At 41.2% G+C, this 20,912-nt stretch overlaps 2 protein-coding genes across 3 annotated transcripts in view; one reads left to right on the top strand and one right to left on the bottom strand.

Annotated features, from left to right (window-relative positions):
• Nucleotides 1–758: 758 nt before the first annotated feature.
• Nucleotides 759–7,073, bottom strand: purab (purine-rich element binding protein Ab). The gene has a single exon (XM_043257304.1). It carries the CDS (start codon nucleotides 6,903–6,905, stop codon nucleotides 6,072–6,074), a length of 834 nt encoding a protein of 277 aa, XP_043113239.1. The 5' UTR covers nucleotides 6,906–7,073; the 3' UTR covers nucleotides 759–6,071.
• A 2,771-nt stretch (nucleotides 7,074–9,844) lies between these two features.
• nrg2b (neuregulin 2b) overlaps nucleotides 9,845–20,912 on the top strand; it is a 65,770-nt gene continuing 54,702 nt past the window's right edge. For both annotated transcript variants that reach the window (XM_043257545.1, XM_043257544.1), the window contains exon 1: nucleotides 9,845–11,251. In XM_043257545.1, the coding sequence (XP_043113480.1) occupies nucleotides 10,840–11,251 (412 nt within the window). In that variant the 5' untranslated portion in view covers nucleotides 9,845–10,839. The remainder of the gene's footprint in view (nucleotides 11,252–20,912) is intronic.

Raw genomic sequence — 20,912 nt, 5'->3', positions numbered from 1 at the left:
ATGCAACATACAAGGTATCATAAAAGTTCATTGTACGTTTTTTGAAATAGCTATAGTAAAAAGAAAAGGTTGTCCTAAAACAACGCTTTTCACAGTATAAAACATTGCAAAGCAGCTTTTCAGGAAATTATATATTGTAGTAACTTCATATATTTAACTTATGGCAAAATTTGTTAACTCTGTATGTTGCCTGAGGGTTGGCATCGTCTATAATCAGGTGTTTGGTATCAGATCATTGGATCCAAACTAGAGCTTGTGTAAATGTTGACTAGTATTAGTTAAGGCATTTTAATGTAAAGTGTGACCAAAAAAATAATAATTATCCTGCATAATCCAATCAAATGCTCTCTCGTGTGTGAAAATGTCCCTTCTCCCAATATCACCTAATTCTGACTAGCAATAGGAAGTCGCATTTCTCTCGGTTCTCAAACGTGGCATGAACAATAGAAAAAAAACCTAGTTTCAACTGAAAGCACATGGGTTAAGCAGTTTGAGTTTTTTTTGGTTCTATTGGTTTTATGTTAGCATGTTTTGTAACTTAAAGCTTTGAATGGGTAATTCACCGAAAAATTTAAATGGTTATAATTTACTCACCCTCATGCGGTTTCGAACCCGTTTGACTTTCTTTTGTCGTTCACAAAATAAGATATTTATTTAAAAAGTCAATGTGGATGACAGAATTGTAATTTTTGGGTCAACTGTTCTATTAAAGCACCACTGGAAGTGGACGTAGAACTCAAGAAGATGAAGACCAATCATTGCCAGGGAGGAATGGATGATTTATTGCAATTAGTCATTTTCAGACACAAAGGCTTTCCAACTCAAGAACAACATACGTACCTGTACAAAAACACACTTGTTACCAAGAAACGTAAATCTGAATAAAGTTGTGAGAACACGCAAACAGCCAAGGGAACAAACGGAGGATGCAGAGGAGGAAGAGGATGGTTGTGGCAATGATGAAGAGTAGAACACGATGGATTTCTAAGCCAATTTAAGCACCATATTCATGTTATAGGAAAGGCTGAACTGAATACCTTTGAATGTATGACTTAAGTTTAACATGGGTACACACATGAGAATAATCATCACAGTATTTTTTCATTAGACATTTTTAACCAACTAAAGAAAATAACAGTTGGTGCACTACTTAGTCATCATGCAATTTACTTTAGTAAACCTTCTGTAACACAGACAAAATAGACTTCAATATGTAGAAGAACTTCATAGATTTCTGCCAAACAGCAATTGTCACAAAGCCTGGAAAGTAATTATAGAATCTTTGAATGTGAGGTCACCTATCAAAAATAATATGCTGATTTTTTATTTTCTTTATATATTTAAAGTGCAAGTATTTTATCCATTTGATTCAATGCTTTCTGTAAGTATAAAATACAAAGGAAAAAAAAACAGCAATATGCTTTTTCCTATATACATTCCCTATGCATATAGGAACACATATATAGGAATCATATACATATTTATATATTTTTATATATATATATATGCTATCTTTTTTAATAAAGAGGAGCATCATATGTAACAAACCATATATACACACACATCACAGGTCATATATATATTTTTAAGTACAACACATTTGATAGGGAATAAAAAGGAAATGGTTGGTGGGATATGTGAATACCCTCCTTGTGCATTGACCCTCGATGCAGGACCCCTCCCAGACAGTCTGCTTAATACGCAAAACGCTCACAGTTACATGCTAAGCAGGTCAAAGCCTTGAGCTTGTGAGACCGAAGGAACGTGAAGTATGAGAACTAACCCAAGTTGGTGACTGGCCGTGGTTTAACAGGGAAGGGGAACCGTATAATCGCACGCGCACACACATACACGCTTCATGAGATTAACACATAGATCAAGTTAAAAGGTTGCGCTTCGCTCTTCGTTTAGGAAACTGCAGATACGCGAGGGCTTTAAGGTGTCTGTGCAGCTCCGTTAGTTCAGTTACGCTCATTAAGGACAGGCGATGTTCGAATCAGCACCTGGAATAGGAGAAAAGACTGAAACTGCTCTTCCAGTCCAGCATTGAGTCAGAGTACCGTCTAATTTTTTTGTCCCCACAGCGTGTTGTGCATCAAACCAATACTGGTCTTTGCTGGTGGAGAGTTCGAACGCTATTACAAGAGAAAGTCTGCCACCCGGACAGCGCTGAGCCGTTTAGTACCCAATAGCACCTTCACGATTGACTTAAAACATGCGAGTAATCGAGGGTGAATTTTCGCATCGTTCTGCTCTAGAAAACACCTTTAAATGATGTTACTTCCAGTTTCAATTTCGTACGGTGGCACGCATCGAGCAGTTTTCGTAATCGGATCCGGGCAGTGATAGGAAAAAAGATTTGCTTACCGGTCTCAAGAGGAAAAGAAATATAACAGTGTACAAATAGACCTAAAATAGCCCCTACAAGAGAAGCGCGCCGTTTGAGATTCGGTCTTGAAGAGATGCGAGGGCATATCGAGCGAGACAAAGTGCGTATGTATGCTTTAATATTGTGCAGTGGTAAACAAGAGACCAAACGCTCCGCAGGAATAATGTCAGCCTTGATCCCCTATAGACTTCCTCATGTGCTTAGCACGAAATGGGCCTTTAGCATGGGAGTCTGTGGCTAGAAACCCCCAAAACTGTCCGTAGGCTGGTGGCTTTAGTACATATAAAGGTCTCGTTTTTACAAAACCCCACGTATCCAAGTAGTTGTGACGTCTGGGTCTGACAGGAACAGGCTTTTTCACTGCAACACTAGTGAGCTGGCTTATGTTGTGAGAGGGTTCGAGAAAAAAAGTCTTTATCTTTTTTTCTAACAACATTCATATATTTTATCAAATAAATAGTTATGAATATCTCTAACTGAAGCATTGTGCATTTAACATTGGCTAAAAAAAATACATATATATTAGCAACTGAGTTAATGAACTACTCCAACCACCGAGAAGCTTTTTAAGTGACTAGGTCGCTATATTTTTTAGGTCACACAGGATTGCGTCTGATTGGCGGAGAGTAGATTTGCCGAGCTTTCAGATGGTCCCTGTTTGTGGTGACTGGTTTAGTTAGTAGAATAAACCCTTGACTTTGACTTGGGCAGTCAAAAAGGTTAGTTTAATACGCAGAGGCGCGTTTCGTCTAGAGCGAGCCTCTAGCGTACGTTTTTTTTTTTTCGCCGTTGCAGGGGACAAATATCCACACACACAAAATGTCGACGTCATGCAAGATTCAATCGTCCCCGCAGAATCCGATCCACCTCGGACCCCAAGAGGTAGCTATCAGTAACGCCTTTTCAAAAACATTGCATTATTGTTTTCTAGATACTCAAAGTACTACTTCTGGTAATGCTTTGTAGCGTTAACATTCATAGTTTGATTCAATATGACTGGATTGAAAAAAACAGAACGGCAAAGGTTTAACGTGACCATGTGTAGCTCTGATGACTTTTTATAGTCATCACACTGTCTTTCAGCGATTTTGTAGGATTTCCAATCAGGCATTGAATACAGTACCCATTATCCCATGATATTTTAGGAAATAGTTTTGCTTTGGGGGTCCGAAAGGGGGACGTGACCCTGCAAGCGGGACTGAATTTTGGGTAACGCCGCCATTGGCACGCAGCCTACAATATATTGCACACGATACTGAAATGTTAGCACTGTAACTTTAGTGAGAAAAGTAAAATCTCAAGGTGCGATGTGACGAGGTTGACAACGAATTCAGCAACTGATAAGACCGGCAGAAGTAAATCCCACAAACGGGGATATTAGCACCATACAAAAAAATCATACAGGCTACTGCCTCGGCCGTAAGTCTACTAATATAGGCCTACATTAGCATAATGCTGGGCTGTAGCAAGAAACATACGTACAACCTTATCACGCTGTTTTTTTTGTTTTGTTTTTTGTTTTTTACACGCAGCTTTTCTTTTTTTTTTTTTTTTTTTTAAAACCTGTTACTTTTTTAGTTAATTTATATATATATATATTTTTTTTTTACACAGAGCATGAGGAGCAGACCTCCACCGCCTTTAGGTGACTACTACTGCGTTCACATCGCGCCAGAATTACCTGCGTTTCTGACAAACAACAAAAAAAATTATATATTTTTTTTTACAATTTCGCAAAGGCTGGGATCAAGGACAAAAACCGCACATGGATCTGTTTTGCGTTTGAGCACCGCCACGGGAAACCAAGTAATTCTGATTCGACGTGAACGCAGCACGTCCATGTTTACGTCAGTGCTGTTTGATTTACGACATCATCGTTCTTTTCCCAGCAACGTGGAGGGCCGAGAGCCCGCGTGCCTCTTTTTATTTGTTTGTTTTGATCGGCTTGTCGAAGAAGTCATCGAAGAAGCTCCACGAGTGGTACAGCAACTACGCCGTTGTGACCCCGAACGACAAAGAAAGACAAACAGCGATCGGAAAGAAAATGATCGAACACGTAAAGCATGTAAACGTGTGGAGAATATAAGGCACCAGAGTTGTTTTTTTGACGTTGTAGAGGATGCTCCGCGCAGATATTAACGCAACTCGCACTAGTGGACAGCTCCTTCTTGAGTACCCGCCCCCTCTCCCTCCGCCCCATCCCCAAAAACAAAATAAAGAAAAATTCCCACAGAAAACGTGGGCAATTTCATAAGGATCTAAGTACATCTGATTCACAAAATCATAGTTTGTATATCTAAGTTAGCACTTCAATGAAACCGTCTGCCCAAATGTCAGTGGGCAATGGTGCGACAGGGTTCGTATTTAACAGGAACAAACGTCGACCGGTTGTTTTAGCAATGCCTTCGCTGTGCGGCTACCGAAGCACACATTGCATGACGCGTGCAAACAAACAATCTCGCTTGCTTCGTGTATAGAGTTAAAAGGCAAACGAGTAAACGACATATCTAGATTTCCTTGTATGCGTTTCGAGGTGCGCTTGGTCAGTTTTGGTTTACGCGAGACAGGAAGCTTCTTCTAAACTCATTTTGCGAATTAAAGCGACTAATGACGTCGGGTTTACGTCGTCAAGTGGCTAGTCACGTGATCTCTCCAGCGAAAAACCATTAAATGATGGGGGGTGACCAAGCGCACCTTTTAAGTCGAACCAGAAGGGGGTGACATCCATTCATATAAATTGGATAATCTAACAATAGTGCATGTTTAAATATTCACAGCACTCCTTCCTTCACTTCTGATGTTCGTTTGCATGTTGAACCTTTGGTTCAAACGGTTCCCAAATGATAGCTTTTGTGCTGGAAGTCAAAAGTGAGCACTAATTATACGTTTCTTCCTCTTTTTTCCAATTCGCACCTTTGGAAATAGTATTGCGCTGCAAAAGCCGCCCGTCTTGTTTTCCGGTCAAACACGCGGCATCTTTAAAACGACCTGTAAAAGCGGGGGTCGGTCGCTCCGATAAGCTTTGCACGCTCTCGTTAAAAACCCCCAACGTGCATGCTGAATATCAGCAGCGTTCTCGCGCCGTTTTGTACTTTTTAAACCGAGAAAAGTACATTTTAAAATCTGTGAAACGCATTAGGCCGTCGGTTTTCACACGCACGAAGCGGCTGCTGGCGACGTGATTGACAGGTGTCACAGCGCTGAAGCGTTCAGAAAGCGCGTTGAATCGCATTGCAGCTGACCCCACTCGTGTATAAAGTGTCATTTTACCGTTAACTAGGCATGCTTTTTATTTTATTTCCAGTATTGACACCGTGTGCCGTTTGTCACGAGTCGTCCGAATAAAAACATTTGGATTTTTCTGAAAATAATTAAAAGGACGTTCAGGTGTTTGTACCGAAAAACAAGTGGGTTTTTGCAGCGCACCAGAGCTTGGATGTGTCACACACGTGGGTAAAGAGGGATATACACACACTCCTGCACCATCCTGGACACGGTTCATACATCATGTTGTCGATAGCAGCGTCTTACTGTTAAATGGTGGGTAAGTGGGTAACTTCCGGCGATGAGTGAAGAGATGCAACTGTTTGAGTCTGTGAGGGTTGTGTGTGTGTGTAGATCGATCCCACATTACAGTAACGTCTGATTATCATGTCATTCGTTCCGCGCGCACACGTACGCGTTAGTCCTCGTCCCCGTCGTCCCCGTGCAGGCCCTCCGGTAGCATCTCACGCGCCCTCCGCTCCCGGCTCCGCTCCTGGATCTTCTTCATCTCGTCCGCGTACTTGCAGAAGGTCGCGCCGAATTTGGACCACACTTTGCAGGGCACCGTGATGGAGTTGCGGTACGTGGGCTTCACCTCGCTGACCCGCATGAAGACGCCGTACTTGTTGGAGCCCACGTCGAAGAAGAAGCGCTTGTTGTCCACCGTGAGCGACGTGCCCTCGGGCAGCTCCGCGGGGTCCTCGTCCACGCCGAAGTCGTCGATGAGCTTGGCCAGCGCGTCGCGGAACTCGATGAGTCCCTGTGCGGGAAGCGCGATGGTCTGGCCTTGCGAGGCTCCCAGGCCGGGCCCGCGGTTGACGGTCTGCCGGATCCGGAGAAACCGCCCCCTCTGGTTCTCCTTCAGATCCATGTAGTACTTCCGATTCTCGCGCACCAGGAACTCGCTCTTAAGCGCCCTCCTCGGCTCGTCCTGCACCGTGTCGGGGTTGCTGGGGCCCAGCTGGGCGTAGTGCTCGATGAAGTCTCCGAGGTAGTCGCGGAACTCCACGGCGACGGACATGGAGAGAGTCAGGCGGCTCTTGTTTCCCCCGGCCCCGACCTCTGCTATCTTCAGAAAGCGGCCTTTGGCGTTCTGCTTCACGTCCAGATAGAAGCGTTTGTTCTGGATGTCCACCCGCTTCGAGGCGAGCTCCTCCGTGTCGTGCTGGAGCCGCGACGCGGCGCCCGGGTGCACCGGGCCGGGGCCTGTGGCGAATCCACCGTGCTCGCTTCCACTATCTCTGTCCGCCATGATGCAGCCTCCCCGCTTACCTTCTCTCTCCGTCTCCCTCAGCCCTGCTGCAAAAGCGACTGCTGCCGAGCGACCGCGTAACTCTCGCGAGATCTGCAGCCAGAGACGCTTCCTGAAGGAGGAGACGCAATCTCCGCTACCAGCCTTAATTTAGATCAAATAACCCGCAAAAAGACAACAAACAAAACATACCAGAAGCTTACAATTGCTTAAATTACATTCTGATATGATCGAAAGCATATTATATTATTCTTATAAGTATGCCACCACTGGATTGTCTTAAAAACAACTGAAGATTTATAGCCTATGCAAAGGATCCAAACGTATGCCAACATCTTAATATGATTTTGCAAAGAACAGCATTAAAAACTTTATATGCAAATGGTCAGTTTTCAAATAGTTACTACAAACAGGTTTTGACATTTGGATTGTGATGTACCCTGCAAACCTGGTTCTGTTAAAATTTCCTTTTTTGTAGCAGACTCCCAATCGTTAAAGTTGCATGTCAAAGATTAGATTGTTTGTCAGGATGTTTCTACCGCCCTGAAGCACCAACTTCTCCACGCGCAATGGGTTCTTACATGCGTTGCGCATTTTTAAGCACATCTTGAAGTCTCCGTCTGGTGTAGGGGCTCTATTTCTGCGGTCCGTGAGATTCTTCAGAGCAGTAGTGTGTTGGTAAAAGTCACATCCGCGTTATTATTGCGCATGAAGCAGTAAACTTCGACGTTAAGTCTTTTGCATCTTTTTTTTGCTCTCCTTTGGGAGTTTTTAGACCCTTTTTTGTCCGTGTTCATCACCGGATGTAGATTATCTCTCCTATCACCACGACTCGCGCGAAAGTGTTTAATAAGTGTGTGAAACTCGAAAGGGAAACTCGAAAGACTGGACTACTGCATGTCTTCACGACGGTGTTTTATTTTACGTTTAGACGTTTTAGATGCATTTATCTCGTTACAACATCTGTGCGAGTACGCGCATTTGAAAAAACATAAACAAAAAGTGGCCGTTCAACTAGATTAAAACGAATAAGACGTAAAAATACGTAATCACAGAGATAGGTCTTGGTGATGTTAGTGATATGGGCTAATGTTCAGCACCACGGACAGCGACCGCGCCGCGCCCACAGCAGAGACATTATGAATGAATGAATCAATTCTGAGTGTGTCGCTCGTTAAATGTATTGAGGAGGGATACAAACAAGAGTAGAAGTTGTATGATGCCCGTATATGTGTGTGGGGGTGTCTGTATCATCCTACACCGACCGTAACCTAAACATATTTTCAAAAAAAAAAAACACGGGGACGTATGCAGTTTCCCCAGGAACCACATTAACATTGCAATGCAATATATTGTAATATATTGCCTGTCATACAAAATTTGTGATCTAAGTAAACCTGCCAAACCAGTGCACTCACAGTACTGTGTAAAAGTCTTAGGCCAGTTAAGTCTTTAATTTAAAAAATAAAATAAGCTTGTTGTTTTTTGCTGTAGTGTGTCAGTTGGAAATATCAGGTTACTTTTCCAAACTTTTGCCATTAATTGTAATAATCCAGTAAGGATTACATGAGGAATGAGAAGAAAAAAAACCCCAGACTAAATCCAGAAGAACTGTGGGAATGCCTTCAGAATGCTTCAAGAGATCTACTGGATAGTGATTATATCTCTGTGTGGAGCACTGGATGCTCTCGGACGTCTTGTGCAAACCGAAATATCATTGGGTTATTACAATTAATAGCAAGACCTGATATTCCCCACTGACACACTGCAGTAAAAGAGGTTTGAGAATACTAGTAGCCTAAGACTTGTACAGTATGTGTGTGTCCATTTATTAGGCAACTGTTAATAGGATCAGTCTTTTCTAAAACACATTCTCAAAAAAAGTCATATCGGAACTGATGTTGCTTCTTTATATTTTAAAATAATTTTTATCACTTTAATTTTAGAAATAGCGATGTTTTCAAACTTATTTTACATTTACATTATTTTAAGTTGCATGATGAGGGTCCTTTGTGTTGATTTTCTTGTCACGTGACAACAGTGGCTCCCGCAAGCTGGTTATGCAGTTGCCTTTCCTTTATCAGTCAAAAGTGTTCAAATATTGATAATATTCTGAAGACAAGATAAAAACAATTTCTGATCATTTTCAGACAGTTTTCCTCCGGTTTTGGGAAGTTATTTTGACTCTTTAACGTTTATTGAGCTCAATGATGACTCAAAGATAGCGAATGTTTTTAATAAATAATAATGAATAAAATTACAATATATAATTATATTATTATAATAATAATTAATACATGTAATGAACATATAATACAAATTCTTAATATATATGCAATTAAATAATGCTATATTTCAGAGATTAAAGATTAAAAATAAAAAGTTTTTGAAAATAGTAATGAAGCAGGCTACTTTTTAATTGTATAATGGCCGTCGTTAAATATTTTATCAGGCGAAAATAGTACGTTTTTTTTCTTTTTTTAAACGAATGTGAACGCAGAGGTTACATCGAAAGAACTCGGCGCCTGTGATTTAAACTGAATTTTTTTTATCGCCTGGCACGTTCTTGTTGGTTATTGACCCAGCAAAGCAAACGCGAAAACGGTATCGACGAGGTTGTGGAGCGAGACAGGTGTCCTCAGCGCATTTCTCCGTAGCGTTACACAGTCGCGCTGTGACTGCAGATGTCGCCCTACAGCAGCCTCAGGACAGGACGGCAGCGGCACATTCGTTCTCCCGCGACGCATTTACGCATGATGTAACCCTAATGTTCAAGTTAAAAACCCAGTCCTAACCGTGCACTAAACAATCCTCCAGACCGTGGCGAATCACTCTGCTCATTTAGTTTGACTTGTCACGAAGGCGCAATGACCGGTCCCCTCCTCTCATTATAGAGCCCTGGGTACATGGCAAATACCCGCAGGACCTGTTGCCGGGGTAAATATGGCTGATAGGATGCTCGGTGGTTTGCTGTGTATCTGTCTTCTTGGCGCGTGGCGGATCGCTTTTTGGGGCAAAATGGTGAATGTGACCTGAATGCGGATTGTTCTCGAGTAGAAAATCACGGCAAACGCACTTTTCGCCAGGCATCGATTGCATTTCCAGCTGCTTTTCGCAGCGTTAGTCATCGCGTCAGCGGTCTGCCGCGGTGGCCCGACTGCCGTTTCTCTATTAGTTTACGCCGCGCGGCGTATTAACACAATTTACGCGCATTTACGCCGGCGGGTCGCCCGCTTTCGAGGGATTTCTCTCTACGGCTGGCCGGTCGGTCGGTCGGTCGGACGCTTCCGTGTCATTATCGCACGTTTGCGCCAGAACTTCCAGCAGACGGCTGAGATCTGCTCACGTCAAAACCTGCTGAGCGGAGGGCGCGCGCTTGTTGCATCGCCTAGCAGAGCAAGCGGCGCGTCGTTTGCGCGGCGGAGCGCGTCTTTGGAGCTTTTTCGCATCTCCGCCGCTTTCGTGTGCACGAGCGAGGCGTCTTTCTGCCCGTCCGCGCGATGTTGATGATGGCGATGATGACATTGGCTGGATAGATAGATAGCTAGCTACATAGAGAGAGAGAGCGAGAGAGATAGAGAGAGAGAGAGAGAGAGAGAGAGAGCGAGAGAGAGATAGTGAGAGAGAGAAAGAAAGAGAGAGGGAGTGTGTGCGCGAGGAGCGTCTTGCAGCAAAGGAGCGTCATTTATGCATGCATGCTTATTGAGTTTGGGGATTGTGCTTTGAAGGAGAATGCAGCAGCCCAGCAGTGACCGGGGCTGATTCCGGTTCCTCAGCGGCTGGTGTTTCCCCATCACCAAGTGCATGGGGAAAGCGGCACACGCAGATGGCATGGACACTTGCGCAAGCCCATTCGCACTCAGTCCCCCAGCACCTTCTGCCCCGAGAGCACTGCAGCAGCGCCGCCGGCCGCCCCTGAGCCACAGCAGACGGCATGAGGAGGCTTGATCCGGTGCATTTCTCCATGCTCGTCATCGGGGTCTCCTTCGCCTGCTACGCCCCGAGTTTGGATTCTCTGCAGGACCAGGCTTACCGATCGGCCGTGGTGATCGAAGGCGAGGTGAGCTCGCTTCCCGAGAACGTCTCCGTGGAGCCCTACAGTGTGAATGTCAAAGTGCTGGACGTGTGGCCGGTGAACAGCGGCGGGCTGGAGCGCGAGCAGCTCGTCACCGTCGGGGAATTCGGCTCCGAGGCTCCGTGCGTGGCGGTGGAGAAGCACCACAGATATATCTTTTTCATGGACCCTACGGAGGAGCCTTTAGTATTCAAAGCGTCGTTTGCTCCTCTGGACAGCGCCGAGAAGACCCTCAAGAAAGATGTGGAGAGCATATTGTGTGAAGACTGCGGTAAGTTTATTCACTGTGACTGTGGCGGCTGTGGCGCTTCATTGTTAACGAATAAACGGCTCGTTCTCGGAGAGCAGCACAACGTTGCATTTTGCTCTGGGAGAACGGGAAGATGGGTCGCTTGTGTTTGGGCGTCTCTGCAGTATTGTTCTAATCACCGTTATAAACATTTAGGTGTACACCAGTACACACACACACACACACACACACACACACACACACACACACACACACACACACACAAGCATACAAGCAGTGAGAGAGGCATTGACCACATCTGTGGCAAGCCGCTTAAACATTTATTCCGTTAAATCAGCGAGAACTAATTACTAATAGTGACTAATGAGTTTCTCACTTTCACTAGTTGAAAGATGCTAGAAATACGTTTCTGTACTGTTACATTGCAAAAAAAACTATATACGTCTATATCTATCTGTCTACCTTCTACATATATATGTGTGTGTGTGTGTGTGTATATGTGTATATATATATGTGTGTGTGTGTGTGTGTGTATATATATATATAGGCCTATTTTGGAGATCTTCTGAATATGTTTTACAAGAAAATATTATATAAGTTTATTTTTATATTATATAATTTTGTGTTTAATTTACTGTTTCTTTTAATTTTATTTTTTATTTGACCAGTGACCAGTATCTATTCAATTCTAGCTTTGTCTTTGATTTGCGCCGTCCCAGTGGTGACAGATATTGTATCATTCTCACTGGTGATGCATTTTACTATTATTTTGTATGAGGGTCTCTGGTTTAAGATATGAAGCATCTGTTTTAAACTGGTATGTATTCCAGTTTTCATTAACCATCCGGTTTTGCAAATGAGTATTATTTTTATATATCCCATTAGTTCACTGTGTCTTTTCCATCTCATTAGTTAGAATTAGAATTGCATGTTTTACTTGTATCACGTCAAGTTACTTGCGTTTTCCGTTTAAAAATTCCAATACGCACTAATGAATCAGTACTACACTACAAAATGTCACATTTTTATACAAATTCCTTGCTTTGAAATTTACCGCCAGTTTTTTGAGTGAAAATTGTTTTAAAGCAAATCTTACACCAGCCTTTTCCCCCGATGTCTAGTCTTAAGAAAACTGTACTAAGACTAATTATTAATAGACTAAATAAATAGCTACTACCCTGAACCAGGAACCAGTAACAAATGGGATGCATATTTGTTTAAAATGATTAGTTAATATCTCAACCTTTAAGATCAGCACAGAGAATATTAATAAAAAAATAATTAATATTAATACTGTTGAGTTTAGTAGAATAGAAATAAGTAATGTTACAAATAGTTACTACTACTAAATACAAATAGTATTAAATGAATTGCTTCTAATAAATGTGAAAACAGTTTGCCACAACCATCAGCTTGACATGCATTAAATTACCAATTATTCTGTACTCTCAGGCAATGGAGTTCAATCAATATGAAGCAATGTACATGAATCTTCAGGCTAAGAGTTGTCCGTGTTCATCCAAACACGTGATTTCTCATAATGCAGCATGATGTGCCGTGATTCATGCAGATCTCTAACCTTCTCGTGTAAGCGTATGTATGACGAGAAGCATCAGATACGTCTTGGGCATTGGTGGTACGCGAAGTTTCACGGCTCTGAATTGTGCGTAAAATAATGCGGACAGCAGCATATCAGTTAGCTTTGGGCTGGCATTGGGGAAACCACGTGATGGGAAACTGGAAATCTGCTGCTTGTGGTTGGTTGAGGATCAGGTGGCAGCGGCAAGGCCCCTACAGAAAGGGATTCCCATTCAGATGCAGATAAGCTCTGGCTTCACAGTCGCTTCTCTATTACAATCTGACATATCGCTAAATGTTTTTGCACGTACATGCACGTGATTTAATTTAACATGGCTTAATGATGTTTTCGTTGTATTATATTTACATTTTATGAATTGGAAACGAGCATGTCTCGGTGTGCTTTGAGAACAGCGGGACTCTCTGAAACGACAGAGGCGTTTTAGTGAGGAGATACGCTTTATTTCATCAAATGGCTTGCAGCTGCCTTGTAAACGAGTTAATGGTTTTCGGTTGACCTTCAAAGGAGGTGTGGTTAAAATTAAAAGTGTTTTTACGTGGCACCCGATTTGTTTGAGATATCAGCCTCAGCATTTTCACTTTTTTCATTGTGATTTCCTGCTCCAGCTGACATGTACGCACAAATGATGAGTTTTTGCTGGAATGACTCCAGCATCCAGAGACAGAGCCTTAAGTGTTCTCTCTCTTTAATTCCTGCGTGTCTTTTCTTTTAGTCTAATGGCGTATTATTGAATTGGTAATAATGTTACCCTGAAATTATATTATGAGGAGGACTTTCTGTTTTTTGCTGTCCTGTTCTTTACAAACAGTTAGGAAACACTGCGTATCTTGAGATACACAGACAAAATGTGTAGTGCGGTTTATAATGCATTTAATGTATATATGCCCGCTTCCCCTCTGTGCAAATATCCCCTTGTTAACATAATATAATATAATATATGTATACATTAAAGTAAGTAATGTAATGCATATGGAAGTATTAAAATACAGGTTGCGTATGCAAATATAATCAGGTGTTTTTAGAGTGATAAATGTATATATAAATATCAATTCTGTGCTGAACTATTATATACAAGAAATTGGCTCACTGTATGTGCCGCTGAGCCGATATGAATGAGCTGACTTGTGAATGAATGGAAAATGGCTTTGTTTACTCTAAAAAGTTTGGGGAGAGAGGAAAAAAGAGTGATACAGAAATTGTGCATGTGAAGGAGGTCAGGTGATTTTTAAAAGGATTTGAAATCCTTTTTACCCAGTAAAAGCTAAAAGCTTAATGCATACCTTTAGGAAAATGTGCATCGCCGAAGCCTGTCACATAGCGAGTGTTGCTGTTTGTTAGAAAGAAAATGAGAGCAGTCTTGATCCACAGAGACCGGCGCGCTCGGAAATACAATCCAGCTCTGAGACTGAAAGACGTGGCAGATGTAGAAACCCGACAGACAGGGTTCGAGTGAACATCTAGTCCAGTGTGACTGAACTAAACGTGACTGATCAGAGTGACCATACCTTGAACCCTGCAGCGGAGAGCGAGAGGCGCACACACAATCTGTGAGTTTGAACGTGCTTGCAGGAGAGGAAGAGGATTGAGAAAGTGTGTGTGTCAGTGCCGATGAGAGAAAGAGAGAGCGAGAGATCTGGAGCTCGTATGAATTATGCAGGCTGCAGTCTAGAGTGCAGAGTTTTAGCTGACCGTGTTCCTTTTTCTCTCATTTGCCTCTGATTTATATTTCACAGTAACTTCTCCATGTGCTCTTTCAAACACACAGAGAACAGAAAGCCGAGGGCAGTCGAGCCGGCGCGTTCCAGATAAAAAGCAGCCCGTATCAAAGGCGCTCGGATACGGAATGGGAAAAATTAATGAACGTATTGATTGTGCATTGTTTTAGCGTTCCGCCGCAAACAGTGGCGCATTTAGGCTCTCGACATTATCGCTTTTCCCTCACTGCAGTCTGTTAAACATTCCTGCACAACCCCTGAAGCCATGAAGACATGCAGAACATCACAGGCGGCGTCACAGAAACAGCCCCACCTCCTGGTCAGATTATGGTAATGCAAGCAAATCTCCCACCGGGGGAGAGCAGCCCATATAGAGGAAGCCGGAACTTTTTAATCTGACGTGTAGATGCTTTATGAAGTGGTGTTAGAGGAGCTATGGAGCTTCATAAGGAGCTTATAGAGACAGCGAGCGTCCTTTAAGCTGCAGAAGGACAGTTAAGGTTTACCCAGTCACTGAATTATTGAACAGCACTTAGTTTATCTTCTGTCCCTTGGCCTTGACACACGCTCAAAAACTTCGTCGGTAGTCCAGTGACTTTAGTTTGGTATATGGGCGCTTGCTACGCAATCTGTGACGCCGATTTGTTTTTGGTGATCGTGCTGGAATGCAATTATATATGTGCTGTTAAAGACTTCCTGTTTGGGTCATGTGGTACAGTGAGGTCCAGGTGTATGGTGGAAATAGTGTCATTCGTTTATTTGCTTATTAAATGACCAACATTAGATCTTGAGTCAAAATTTAAATAAAATTAAATGACACTTTTTTTCATTATATGAATTTTCTAGTACATTGATCTTTCGTTTTAATGCATTTAATTGAAATAACTTTTTTTCTTTGCGCAATATCCATGTGAGAGTTTGGCTAAAAATACGGTTTTTGTATTACGTTATGCTTATTATGTTATTTCTGTTTTTTAAATAAGAAAAATTTAATATTATGATTTACATTGCATTTCATTTCAAAACAGAGCATCAGCATGTGAATTTGAGTATCATTTAAAAAAAGCTAAAAAAAAAGGGTAGAAGACAGAATTAGCTAATTTTTTATTACTTTCTTAGTATTTTGTACATTGCCATTTTGCCAATGTAGAAATCTGCAAAATGCAGATTAAAATCAAGACATTAAATAAAAATAATTAACATAAGAACATATATATATATATATATATATATATATATATATATATATATATATATATATATATATATATATATATATATATTTAAATGACAAACTAATTATTTTAATAAAAATAACCTCCTTTTCTAGATGTTTTGTATATTGCACAACATTAAATGCTGCAAATGAAACACACGACGATTTTTTTTAGCGAAGATTAAAAACGTTTTTTTCTGCTTTAATGACACCGCTCAAGAAGCTCTCAGACTTTCAGACCCCACTGTATGCGCACAAGACACAAGAACCCGTCCGTCTCTCCGTTCGCACAGCGCCTCCTGCTGTCATTCAGAGAGACAGAAATCAGATGGATCTGTCACGAATTCAGCCCAAGTGCACGTGAAATGAAACTAAAAGTAATATATATATATATATATATATATATATATATATATATATATATATATATATATATTTTGTTCTATAGCCATTACTCTCCTGATATCGCAAATCTGTGGGAAAGTAGGAGATGAGATATTACTGGAACAGAGCAAGGGAGCGCGGGAGAGATGCTATTGCGGAAAAACGAGTGGAACAGGGGAGAAGGTAAGCAAATGAGAGTGGTAGAAAGAGAAAACCAGATGCACTGAAGGGGGAGGGGGCCTGCACACCAGAAAAAGAGAGAAAGAGAGGGAGGAGGGAGAGTAAAAGAGAATAGCTTTCCCCTTTCTGCTCTGCCTGCGAGCATCTCATCAACTATTCATCACCTACTGTGCCCATCTCTCTCTCTCTCTCTCTCTCTCTCTCTCTCTCTCTCTCTCTCTCCTTTTCACTTTGCTCTCTCTCTCTCTCGCTCAGCCCTCATTCACGCTATCCTCAGCTCTGAGAGATGTGTCAGGAATGTCTAATTGAAATGAACCGATAGAAACACATTGACTCAGGTAAGCAGGTCGACTCAGCCGAGCTCATTTCTGAGACAATCACAATAGGGCCCGTTTCGCACACATGCCGCGGCTGTGTATTTTTATTTTATTTATTTTTTTTACGGCGGCCATATTAACTAGGGATGGGTCACGATGCTCAGCTAGTCAATTAGTGAGTTCTAGATTTTCTGATATTTTTAGCGCTTGTGTTTTAATAAGCACACCGCGCTTTAGTTAGTTCACACTGCAAAGCCTGCATCCCTATTCTTTTTCTGTTGAATTTTTAGTTTCGTTTTTTTAGTAACAACTTCCAACTTTTTAAAAAAAAAAAGAGGCTTTTTGTGATCTCTGCGCTCTGTTTGGTCTTTTAAACATGCCGTACTGCATTTAAGTGGAAAATGTGAACAGAAATTCAGATTTCCGACAGTTTGCACACGGAGGAATGTCACTGAATTTGGAATATTTTGAATGAATGAATGGAAAGTAGAGCTGCAGTGTGGACTATAGTGTCTTTTTAAATGTGAAGCGTGCTTGTCTCTGTGTGAATGAGCGGCTCGGTTTCATCTAATGCTCATATTTCAGCATTCAGTGTATGAGGACACGTGAATATCATCTCCACTTTACCAGCCTTTCTCCATTTCCTTTGAAAGGTCTTCACGACAATCCCTTATTATAAAACTTTGTTTTAACTTGAAGAAATTATGACAGAAATACATTTTACTGTACCGTACGGCGTATTTACAAATCTGACTTCAGTTCTCTTTAAGCAATTTTCATTTCTATTTTAATTTTAACCTCTTTTGCGCAGCACTTTGTTTGCCGACAAGGAATTTGGAATGTTTTATCTGATTTAATTTCATTTCATTTCAAACGTGACGTGCTTTTATCTGATTACCACAACTGATGGTACTTTTATATTAAATCAGCATTAAAACAGCAAGCAGAAAGTTAGCAGCAAGCTACAAAATTATTAAACTGTTTTATGAAGTAGTTTAAATTCAATTATAAATCAAATTAAACCATTAGAATATAGCATATATAGTGATTGCGCCGTACACAAGCACGCAAGCATGTCGAAAATGCACTGGAAAATGCTTCAGCAACATGATATTTTGAAATACAGTCCGAAAGAAAACAAAAACACAAATTTAGAAACAAAATGAACTGGTTAGCCGCATTGCATGTGGGTCTCCTTTTGTAGGCGTTTGTTGGCTGGAATAAAATGCTGTTTACTAGCTCTTTTTCCATTTGTTAGAGGTCTGATTACTGTAATGGTAACAGACCTCCGTATTGAAGGGGGCGATAGAGTTACTTTTAAATGTCTGCGCCATTAAACTGGATGTGTTTTAACTATAAATAAGTAAAGCTGACTATTTGGCAGCCCTTTCTACAATACATGGAAGTGCAGTCTCACACTTTTTTCCGAAATGTATTTGAGCATGTACAGTTTATGTTTGTGTTCGTGCGCTTAAATGTTTAAGTATTTTTCAGGCCTTAGTGATTCAGAAGATGTAAAACATAGTTTGCACGAGTGTCTTAAACTCAGGTAGTGTTAATGTGCTGTGATGAGGTGCTCATGTTGCGGAGGTGATGCTAATGTAAGCTCTTCTCGTTTGGCTCTGATAGACCTGCTGTGTCAACTTTTTTTTTTTTTTTTTTTAATTAGCAGCTGGTTTTTCTCTGCGGGCTCCATCGGGATTCAGTGTGTTATGGAGTATAGATCCCATGTGTAAAGCACACGCTGTACCTCATCTTACAGTGCCGTACAAAAATAGGTCCTATAGTTTCCATCAAAACACAACAGTTACTACAGGTATCTGTTCTCTTACTGCCGTAAGATAATATTGAATGTGTCTATATAGTGGTACTTTCTATATTAATTTAAAGTATCATATCATGTTACGAAAGATTTATATTTAACATTTTTAACAGTTGTTGGGAAGAAGAAATGCTTTGAAGCAGCAAACCAGCATATTAGAATGATTTCTGAAGGATCATGCGACAGAGGAATTAATAATATTTTTTAAATATATCCAAATAAGAAATAGTTACTGTAAATTGTAACAATATTTCAGAATTTGGTCAAAATTTTTACTATATTTTTGATCAGATAAATGCGTTATTTTCTTTCCAACTGCAAACCTTTGAACATAACGTCTTGCATAGTTTCTGCCAAGTGACACACTGCCTTACTTGTGTTTTTATTTATTTGTTTATATATTTTTTTATGTCTTTATGAATTAGTAGTTTTCACAAATATAGCCTGTATTGGGACCCAATCCGATTTTACAAAGGAAACACAAAACAAGTTCAGCCTCTTTCCTTTTTCTAATCCTTTACCTATTTACTATTTGCTCTTCCTGTAAAATGCATTGCATTAACCAGCATTAAAATTACTGTCGTAATTATCGCAAAGCTTTTTGAAAAGCTGCAAAGAAAAAGACATTTCCGGTGTCTGATTCGGTCGGTGTTGTTTTTCTCTAAAAAATGAATGTAACACTGTAATTCTTTGACACAGATACACACACGCATACATATTAAAGGGTGTTTTGCAGCGAGATACGGGCCGCTCTGGCGTTTTCTACGTAGTAAAACTGGAAATAGAAAGCGAGAGTGTGAATATATGGATGGATTTTGTAACGCTAATGAATGAGGTGTGTGTATATTTGTGCGTGTGCGTTCAAACTTGCAGTCACAAGGGCTCTTGAGCGAAATTGTGCTGCCGGTGATATCGAGTAGCGAACTCTTATTTCCTCCACCCTGGAGAGGTGGCGGGAGACACGGAGAGACCAGAAAGCTGTTCGCCGAGCGATGTTGGTGTCAGAGGTCACAGTTACACTCATTGTTCCTTTTAACTGTGGGATGGATGGAGCTGCAGTACCAGTGTCCGCTGGAGAACGTTTTAGCTGCTCCTTTAATTGTTTAATTGTGTGATTATTCTGTCTATGTCTCTCTCTCCCCCTCTCTCTCTCTCTCTCTCTCTCTCTCTCTCTCTCTCGCTCAAGAGCGGTTACCATGGTGACAGCTGCGTGCTGCAGATATCACACTGATCTCACGCACAGATAGAGGTGTTTCTGTCTTAAAAATGAAATCGCATAATAATAATAAACAGGTGCGAACTATGATGATTATATATTTTCTGCTCGACTGTTACGATTAATCGCATTTCTATATGTGCAGTCAGGTCTGTGTGACACCGTTTGATTTGAGTGCTTCAAATAGCACAAGCTGAATAACAGCACTTGTTAAAGCAGACATGAGCGATCCGTTCGTTTCTAGAGGGCAAAAAACCAAGTCGAGGGGGAGGGGAGGGAAGTGTGTGAAAGATGGGGTGAGAGAGTGTGTGTATGCATGCGAACGGAGGAGTAAGTGTGTGTGTGTGTGTGTGTGTTAGTGAGAAAGAGCAAGTCAGCTGACCTTCAGAGCGCAACCCTTGATGGAAGGCTGGAGGAGATCGGACGATCTGATTGGTTGACGGCGTGTGCGTTGGGTTCCAGCAGGGCTTGGAGTTCAAGCATCATCCTACTATCACATCACATGCAGCCTCTCTCTGTTGTCTTCCTCTCTGGTTTAATTTGGTCTGCTTGCTGGCGAGAATTTGTACGGTCAAAGCATTTTAGCTGCATACAATTTTTGTGAACAAATAACGCTAACGATTTCTTAAGAAATTAATTGTTTTACGCAACTTTGATGCAGCTTCGAGGTGCATCAGTTTACCTAAAAAATGTCAGGTTTAGGAATCACTTCCTTTTCCTGCCATCGTTTACACATTTCTTCTGTTGTTCTGTTAAACACAAAGAAGATATTTTGAAGAATGTTGGATGCTATGGTCTCAAGAACAATGGAAACTAAACGGTTGCTATGATATGGAAGTCAATGGTTTCCATCAACCAGTGTAGTTCAAAGGATCCTCATTTGTGCTCAACAGAAGAAAAAAACTCACGAGGAGGCTAAATGATGAGAAATGTTGCTTAAACCAAAGATTTCCCTGGTTAGTGGCCTTAAATCATCACTACTCAGATAACCCACTTGTGTTTTATTATTTAACTATACACTATAGTGAAAACTATTTCATAGTGAAATACACAGTATATGTGAGTGTACTATGAATCACAGTCAGAACCATCAAAATCAAAATCTGTCATCACAAATTGTGCTGTGAATGACGTTAACACACAGCTTAGTGTATAAACTTGGATATATATCATATCTAACTTTATCTGTATACATCTAGCATATAGCGTACTCTTATAAATGGCAGCTTTAA

Source organism: Puntigrus tetrazona, chromosome 14 (genome assembly GCF_018831695.1).
Source record: "Puntigrus tetrazona isolate hp1 chromosome 14, ASM1883169v1, whole genome shotgun sequence".
NCBI classification, from domain to species: Eukaryota; Metazoa; Chordata; class Actinopteri; order Cypriniformes; family Cyprinidae; genus Puntigrus; species Puntigrus tetrazona.
Note: the sequence above shows the minus strand (reverse complement) of the source record. Positions and strands in the feature narration are given on the sequence as shown.

What these genes read in the sequence shown, in the direction of transcription:
- purab (XM_043257304.1), bottom strand. Translation starts at nt 6,905, where the DNA reads ATGGCGGACAGAGATAGTGGAAGCGAGCACGGTGGATTCGCCACAGGC.